Genomic DNA, 8,878 nt, shown 5'->3' with positions numbered 1-8,878 from the left:
TAATATTTTAGGCAAAAAATATTTTTTTTCTTCATACATTTATTTTTAAAAATCAAAACCCAACATCATCTACATGTTAAGTGCTATGCGTTGGGTAACCGCTTACACATTTTGCCGCTTTTCATTGACGGTAAGTTTTGTAGCATCTTTGCAGCAGAGTCCGTGAGAAGAGCTCGACTTCGCTTCGTTCATTGTGAACACCAGCAGCTTCGTTTTGTTCCGCTTTGCTTCGCTCGGCGCCACTTGGCTTTGTGTGTGAACCCACCCTTACATTGAAGCATTTATGATTAAGCGAAGACATGGTAATGAATCGTAGGTAATGTACAGAGCTTCACTGAAATACATGTGTTCGGCATAAAAGCTTAATTCTTTAGTATGCCGAAACGAGTACACTAATATGATTCGGCGCTTAATGTGCGGAGTGCCTTAGAAAATTTGTTTGCTTCTCGAGGCATTGATGCATCCTTTGCAAGGACGAGTAATCAGCATTTGTGCTGCTGAGTTGGGCGAACGCTCCAAAAGCTGCTATTCAATCGCTTGTTTTGTATGGAAAAAGGTTTCACATGCAAATAGATTTTAACAAAACAAACGAGACACGATTTCTGTCAGTGAGACGATCTTCTAAAAGTCATTGTATCATGGAAACTACCTTATTTTTTGTATCGTGGCTATACTTATGTACATTAGAGTGGTCCAATAAAATTTTTCCAAGATAGGGTTTGGAGCATCTTCCAAAATTTTCCCTTTTGCCGAAAGAGATGTTTCTACCGAACCCTACGTTTCTACGTATATATTTAGAGGATGCTCATATTTTACTCTAGAAGTATTGTATACATATATTAATTAAACAATCGGTTAAGTAACATAGGAACATTTCAAATTTAAGTTATCAAAAAAAATTATCACAAGCTTTAGTTGTCATGGCAACAGCAACTTTTTATAAAAATCACCAATATTTTTGCCAGTTTCACAGCGATCCAGTAGCGCATTTGAAGGTCATTGAGCACTCTCTACTAGTTGCAGTAGAAAACTGGAAGCTGGCATAAATATTACAAATATTAAAAGAAAAAAACTAAGGGGGTGTCCCGTTTTCTAGGATGAAAAATTTTTCCCCATACAAAAATTGGACCACCTTAATGTACATATTGTAATTTTGGTAACGATTTCTGACTAATAGTAAGTGCTACTAATATGTAAAATAAAACCGGTTAAGAACCAGTTTCTTTCAAGTTGTCATTTTTGAATAACTCGAAACCCGCTTTTTGAAAAAAGGCGACTAATCGAACACCCAGGTACACTGCACTCGTTACCATGATTCAATAATTAAAGATTTTGTTAGTAGCAACGTTACTGTTTTGGTCCAATTGGACAAAAATAGGTAGCTTCATTCTCCTTTGGTAGCTTGGTTGGTTTGACAAAACTTTTGGTAGGGTGAGTGTATGCAAATCAAAACAAATTTGGAATTTTTTTTCATTGGAATGTATAAAATGTCTAATTCTGTTTTTTCACACAAAAAAAATATATATGAATTGAATTAATCTCAAAGGTATTCTCATTTTTTACAACAGTATTTTTTATACAAGACAGTAATTATTTTATTAAAAGGACCGAATTCGTTTTGTTTAACCTTAAAGATTGGTGGGAATAGTTAGTAAAATACTATAAACAATACTTTTTGTAGTCAAAAACCAAGCAAATTCAATAAATCTAGTTTTAATGATGAAAAAAATTTGTGTGGTTTGGAAACTGATTTGGTAGGTAGGTATTTTAAGGTGGCAACACTGGTAAGTAAGACTCTCTTTCGCTCTAATTGTATAAGCTGCACTCCCACCTTACTCTTAGAAACAAAAGCAGTGATATTTCCTTTCTATTAATAAGTAAATTATGACTCTTTGTGAAAATTTTATTCGTTAATTTAAATTGGTCATCAAGCTAATGATGAATGAAGCAAACAGCGTCGAATACAAAGAAGGCAATCAAAACAAAGGCCATTAAAATATAATAATATTAGGTAGTCGAAAAATAATTAGTAAATAAAAATGAGAGAAAGTAAGTCATTGAATGATAAGCCATAATACATATAGGCGAGCGAGAGCCACGTTTGACCAGTATACTTTGAATGGCAAGCAAGTGTGGGTCGGTCAGCTCGCTTATCAATTCGAGTATTTTGCATTGTTTAACAATGCAAACCACAACGTTTTCGTAAGATTTAATTCGCCACAAGAAAAAGAAAAGTACAAAGCAAAGCTGAAAATAAAACAGATCGAAAGTTAAAATCCGTGATTTAAATGCCGAAATGATTTTCAAAAATAAGAGTATTTTGCTTGTAAGCTTAATTTGCTATATATTCGATGGTAAGAAAAAAATCAGAATTAACAGAAGGTAAATTTCGATTAAGTATTTAAATCTACTTTGCAAATCCAAGCCAATGCAAGCAGTGAATGTAAGCCCCGGCGAACTAAGTATGGCTTGGTATGTGTTTGCACAGCTACATATTGCGATTATTTGGAGAATCCACAGCCGACCGCTAATAATGTGGTAGTCGTCTCCACAAGCAAGGTAAGTTTACGAAATTAAAACCGAACCGGAATTGCGAGTTTAAATTTTCTCTTCCCTTTCTCTTACGCCATGCCAATTTTTTTTTTTTTACTTTTTACTCTGCTCGCAGGAAGGCCGCCGTTTCGCCGTTCAGGCAAAACTGTTGATTATATAGAAAAACGTTATATGAACAGATTAAATGAATTGTAATTTTTAATTTTTTTGAATTTGTTTGAGCAAAATCGGACTAGTGGTTCTCGAGTTATGTCAAAAAAATACCACCAAAGGTGACAATTTCCCCTATATGATAGTTATATATATATCTCGATTCCTAGACGTGACCCAGCGAAACGCCGGGACACGTATAACTTGTTTATGACCGATATAACGTTTCCCGTTGGTTTCATCCCATCCCGATTTTGACTGTCGCATAGCGTAATTGAAAAGAACCGGTTCGTGCTAAAATTCGTGCAAATTTTATTAAACGACAACCATTTATGCTGCAAGAAGGAATGAAGTCGACACTAAAATTAATTGCTAGTTTTTGTCATAATTTTCAATGGAATGGCGACAACTAGCTTTGTAATCCACTTTGTTTCGACTATAAATACGCGCCAATGTATGTACAAGATGGGCTTCTCAGTAATTCCTGTAAATCTGATGGGTACTAGAACAGACTAATGAGAGCAATGAGATTGGCATCTCTCTTTGAAAATGTCACATAGCGAAAAATCAAAATACACCAGACTTTGAGATTAGTCCCGGGATTTGGATATTCATTCCTTTCAACAACTTAAATCGAAAAAATTGCTTCTATATTGTTTGAGAAGCTCTCCTACCATAAAAAAAAAAAATATAATAAATAAATGGGTGGTGGGCGCTAAAGTGGCGTTTTTATTTTTTCTGACGTTAGGATTTATTTTGAGGACTTTTTAATTTCAAATAAATGATTAATTCCAAAAATTATTTAAAAAATTCAATGCAGTGTCGAATAAAATTATGGGTACCAAATGCAAGAGGAAAATTGTATCTGTTGAAATGCTACAGGGCTTACTCTTTAATTTGATACCCATACTTCTTTTCTAAGCACATTTCCCTGAATTTTTTAAATCATTTTTGAATTACTAACGTCAAAGTGAAAAACTAAAACACAATTTTACAATATTTGGCCCATGGTTTCGCGAATATATTGATATTTGTGTTTAACATTTACTATCGCGCGGTGGTATATTTATAATGAGCTAGACATTTAAAAAAAAATATTAATTATTAAATAAAAAAAGAAATATAGCAATACTGGTCAATAAAAGGAGTTTCTATTATTGCCATCAGGGCAAAGAATCCCGGGATTTTTGTTACCTTAAAAATGCCGCGATCCCGAGATCCCGGGATTAACATGCCTAGTCCCGATGTCTCCAAAAAAAGTTTTTTTCCCAAATCAAAATATTGCTTATAAAACATCACCTCGGATGATATATGAGTAGTTTACGCCTAAAAGATCCGCACAAGAATGTTTAAAAATTGTATCAACGGAATCAAAATAAATAGATTTAATGGGGTATTTTCAAATTGGCGCAGGTCACGAACTAGTTCCGAACTTGTTTAACAGATGGCTTAAAATATAACAAACTTTATAAATCCGAACTGTAGCGTTTACTTTTGTTTGAGAGTGACGTAAAAAACGTGTTTTTGCAAAAATTTAAATTTTATTGCGGATTCCGATAGAATACCCAGTATAAATGTTTCTTTGGGCGATAAACCCATAGAAATGGGCGCGGTAGTTAAAGTTAACAAAATGATGATTTTATTGTCGATTTCGGTGGAATATCCCTTCGTTAATAACATTTGTATCGTAATTTTGTCTTCAAATCGAAGAATTTTCTAGAAATGGGCGTAGAAATTTTTTGCCCAAAGTTAAAAAATTTAGATTTTATTGTGGATTTCGATTTCGACAGAATATCTATGCACCAACAACGTTTGTTCAGCAACTTCTTATTTTGTCTTATTTTGAAGTTGTTTCAAATGCGTATATAACATTTTTTTAAAAGCTTCAGTATGTGAAGAAGGGAATAAATCGAAAATGATAACTTTCGCACTTAATAACATCAATAATATTGTCTTATCTTAAGTAATGCCGATGATAGGAACTTTAAAGTAAAGGTATATTTTCGAAAATGGGTTATATACATTTGTATCATTGCCGGACACTCAACTGATGGAGTTTTCGTTTCAGACAAAAAACTTTGCATTTTGATTGCCCCTTTCTCTTTTCATGTTCGATTCTAAAATAAGGGCAAACGGTGATAAAATTTTGTGGAAAATTTTTTGGTAGAAACGAAATCACCAATAGTAAGTTTTCTGGGCCTTGCTGACTTATTTGATATTTAAAGGATTTTATACTAAAAGTGCCAAAAACCAAAATTTTTTAAATTCTTATAATGCTCCATATTACCCACAGTGTTTGCTATCTTTGCTTGGGCCAAGTGGCTTCTAAAACCTGGTTTTAGTATGTTTTCAAAAGGCTAAATCTAAAATCGGCTGCGTTTATAGATTTTGGCATCCTGCATATCCCCTAAATATGAACGATATGTTTAAATTGCATATATATCTTCAACAGAGTCAATATTTGCATTAAAAAAGTATATATAAATGTGTTTATTTATTTTCAAGGGATATCTAAATTTAGGAAACTTCCTCGAGGCCCTTCCATATAAATCTTTATATCTCGTATAAGATATGTAAAATAAATAAAAAATACCCTTAATATAGCATAAGAATCGCTCTTAGTGAGTGTATACAACAATTTGAAAGCAACAAAGGACACCTAGCTACTTATACATACATACCTACATAATTACAGGTAGCACCTATTTTTTTTTTTAAATTCGTTTCTGGTCAACTACATACAAATATGGCCAGATTTCCATTTCCACTACACATTAAATGACAAGCTTTCAATGGAATATTTGGACTTACAAAATTGCCCCATATAGTGCAATTCTGCATAAGTTAAAATTCAATAACGATACTTTTCTAAGCCGTTAATTCCTTGGTTTTCATTTATAAAGAATCGTATGTATAGATTTTGCAGGTATCTGGAACTTGATGGAGCCCCGTACTGTATCTGTGATGCCTACATCAACGCTTGCATAACCACTAAAAAAATTTAATAAACAAATCGTAAAAAAAATATTATAACATTTGAAAATCTATACGCAAACCTATTGAAAACAACAACAGCTATGCTGCCATCTGGTCGCAAGAAGGCAATCGTGTCCACATTGATATTCGTGGGCTCAGCAGCAATGCGAATAGAACCTTCCGGAGAAAATTTCGAAAAATGACCCATTGTATAGAATATCGGTTGCTTGTAAACCTCGACGCGATCTGTTAAAAATACGTACATATTTACATAGCATAAGTACACAAAAATTGCACACGTTCTTCAAAACTCGATGAACTCAAAATGTCACATGTATCATATCGCACGTTTAATAATATGGAGAAGTATTTAAATCAAAATTTTCGCTTTTGGAAATTTTATCATACAATTAATAAGTTTGATAAGGAGAATATGTTCAATCTAGCAGACTTTCCATAAATGGAGAAGATATGTGTCTTTCGATCTGTCTTTTTGTACACTAAATGAAATTTTGCAATTATTCTCTATATTATTTAAATGTGCATATGTGTATTAGGGTGTATCGCAAACAAAATCGGTACTGTATTTTCCATCGGAATTATAACATTCATTATATTATAGGACAGCCGCCAGCCGTGCGCTGGTCCTATTTGAAAATATATATGAATGTATGTATCTCAAAAAATCTACTATTTATGGACAAATCTAGTTTTAAATTTGTTTTCCAAAAATCACTCTTTTGCAGCACTTCATATCAAAAAACCTGAATTTTTGAGGTAGTTGAGTTTTGAAAATATTTAATACCGCTAAGAAGATTTACGTACTTGTCATATTGGCAATCACTGGCGCATCGACAAAGTTTTCCACATAATTCGGTCCACCCTGTTCATCCAAAACTATATTCCAATCAAGCCATCCATTGAATTCTTGTTGTAGATTTTGTAGGAACGAACGTGCATATTTCTCAGCACGCTTCCAGGATCCTAAAATAGGTGCAGACTTTTGCCAAGGCTTATCGCCAATGCACGATTCCGATATAAGCATTATTTTATCAGGCATTGCTTTATGCACGATATCAATAAGTACAGGCTTGAAAATCTCATCCCAATACCAGTGTACTGTCAATCCTCCAAGATAATGAAGTGAATCGGCGCGCGATGCATTCATCTAAAGAATAGCCACATATGTATGAATGTACATAAGTAAGCATGTATATATATCAACTAAGTATTTTTTATATGTATGCACACAAGTGCATGAAAAACTGCACTCACAAATTTCATCCAAAACGCTAAGGTATGACGCTGATCATCAACGCCAAATATAAGCAAATCCTTGTATTTAGAGCGAATTGTTGGACCAAAGTTCTCAGACAACCAAATCGCCTGTGATAAATAAAACAAAATACGACCACCAAACGTACTTACTCCACATTTTTCCAAATGCAATGCTCACTTACCTGTTTCCTTGGTGTCCAACCTAAACTCATAAATCTAAGGAAGTACATTAGATAGACGCCATTCGTTGGTTCATTACCGGTAGATATAGCCCAAAGTGGTAAGCCATTCTCTTCCCATAATTCTAGCCAACGCAAATGATAATCGGCCCATGTCTGATAGTACTCCTTTTTCAAGCGACTCGATCCGGTCCATGCGTTGTTGGTTTTCATCCAACGTGGTGGACTCCAAGCGGCAGCCTTAATTCGCAAATTTTCCACATTCGAAATCAGCTTCAAGTGTTTAATTTGCTCAATCCGTTTCTCTTCGCGTGGATCTAATTTGGTAAAATTGCTAAGCGTGGTCTCGTTTTCGGGCTGCTCATTATACGCCCAGGGCTCCAAGTCAAAATCACAACCACCGATTGGTGTGCGCATCAAATTGAAACCAATGCCGCTTTGCGAATAGAAGGACCTAATGATAAAATTTTTCATAATTTAGTAAATGTAAATAAATTAATATATATTTTTTTCATTTATTTCAATACTTGTATAAGTGATCTTGCAGTTCTTGTGGTAAGTTCTCCAGAAGATAGCTTACAGAGCCCGTAAATGAGCCGCCAAAGCCGGTGATATTTTGAAAACGTTTCTCACGGTCAACTTTTATTTTTACGCTTCTAGTTGCTGCTGTAAAAAGAAAGGAGAAACAAAGATATTCGTTAAGTAGACATAGTGCTTATCTTAGCTTTAATCTCACTCACATATTGACAAGATTTGACTATAGATTTTATTATTTTTTAATTTCAATCTTTCGTCCATAAAAATATGGTTTACTTCTTAACAATTACCGTAACGCTGCCATAGATGGTTCCAAGCCCGGTTTAAAAGAAGAGGAGGGTCGACACAACGGGCATCATGAAGCTGACGAGAAGAACTCCCTCGGCGAAACCCGTTATAGCCTTCCCAAAACTAAGATAATTGAAAGCATGCCGATGGTTGAATGATGCTGGGAACTGAAACATGGACATCGCAAGAGCAGAAGTGAAGTCCACGCAGGTCAAACTCGGGAAGCTACAACGACTGGCCTACGTGGGCATCACAGGCGCGATGAGAACAACGCCAACTGCGGCACTCGAGGTGCTTCTTGAATTGCCTCCCCTACACATTGTAATCAAGAAAGAGACTCCACTGTTTACAGCAAGGCTCATATCAGAGGACAGTGTAGAGGATAAGAAGCGCATACACTCTTCTACCCTCAGGATTATAAAACAAGGAGATGAGCTGTGCATAAGCTTTATAGACCTGTGCCTTCCAAGATGTAACTTCTTAGAAAACTTCAAGGTCTTTTTCTCCGAGAGAAATAACTGGGACAACGAACGACCTAAAGCCCGGAAGGACAGCCNGGAAGGACAGCCACATCTGGTATTTTGACGGCTCAAAGATTGACCACGGCGTCGGCATACAGACTGCTTCTTTTCACCAGCATGGGGCAAGGTAACTCTGTCTTTCAGGCCGAGGTTCACGACACTGAACTCTCTCTGAGGCAGTATGTAGAAAGTGGGGCAACCAAGAAACACATCTACATACAATCGGACAGCAGAGCGGCGCTCATCGCTCTTAAAGCGCACGAGGTCACCTCAAAGCTGGTCTAGGACTGTTCTCAAATTTTAATACTGATCGCCTACAGGAACCGGGTATACCTCGTATGGGTACCGGGACACAGTGGAGTCATGGATAAGTGGCAGATATTCTCGGGGTTGCAC

The 8,878-nt window shown here is 35.5% G+C and overlaps 2 protein-coding genes across 2 annotated transcripts in view; one reads left to right on the top strand and one right to left on the bottom strand.

The window, feature by feature from the left end:
* Window positions 1-2,126: 2,126 nt before the first annotated feature.
* On the top strand, window positions 2,127-2,713 carry LOC108370194 (putative glucosylceramidase 4). Its single transcript, XM_017625481.1, has 3 exons — window positions 2,127-2,354; window positions 2,426-2,559; window positions 2,669-2,713. Exons 1-3 carry the CDS (start codon window positions 2,297-2,299, stop codon window positions 2,711-2,713), a joined length of 237 nt encoding a protein of 78 aa, XP_017480970.1. The 5' UTR covers window positions 2,127-2,296.
* Window positions 2,714-5,579: 2,866 nt separating this feature from the next.
* The window catches only part of Gba1a (Glucocerebrosidase 1a), a 3,630-nt gene continuing 331 nt past the window's right edge, over window positions 5,580-8,878 (bottom strand). Inside the window, exons 2-7 of the mRNA XM_017625480.1 lie at window positions 7,664-7,802; window positions 7,140-7,590; window positions 6,955-7,065; window positions 6,505-6,847; window positions 5,760-5,925; window positions 5,580-5,694 (exon numbers count right to left, since the gene is read on the bottom strand). Coding sequence (XP_017480969.1) covers window positions 5,595-5,694; window positions 5,760-5,925; window positions 6,505-6,847; window positions 6,955-7,065; window positions 7,140-7,590; window positions 7,664-7,802 — 1,310 coding nt within the window. The 3' untranslated portion in view covers window positions 5,580-5,594. The remainder of the gene's footprint in view (window positions 5,695-5,759; window positions 5,926-6,504; window positions 6,848-6,954; window positions 7,066-7,139; window positions 7,591-7,663; window positions 7,803-8,878) is intronic.

Source organism: Rhagoletis zephyria, unplaced genomic scaffold (genome assembly GCF_001687245.7).
Source record: "Rhagoletis zephyria isolate East Lansing unplaced genomic scaffold, Rhagoletis_zephyria_1.1 Rzeph_scaffold_04061, whole genome shotgun sequence".
NCBI classification, from domain to species: domain Eukaryota; kingdom Metazoa; phylum Arthropoda; class Insecta; order Diptera; family Tephritidae; genus Rhagoletis; species Rhagoletis zephyria.
Note: the sequence above shows the minus strand (reverse complement) of the source record. Positions and strands in the feature narration are given on the sequence as shown.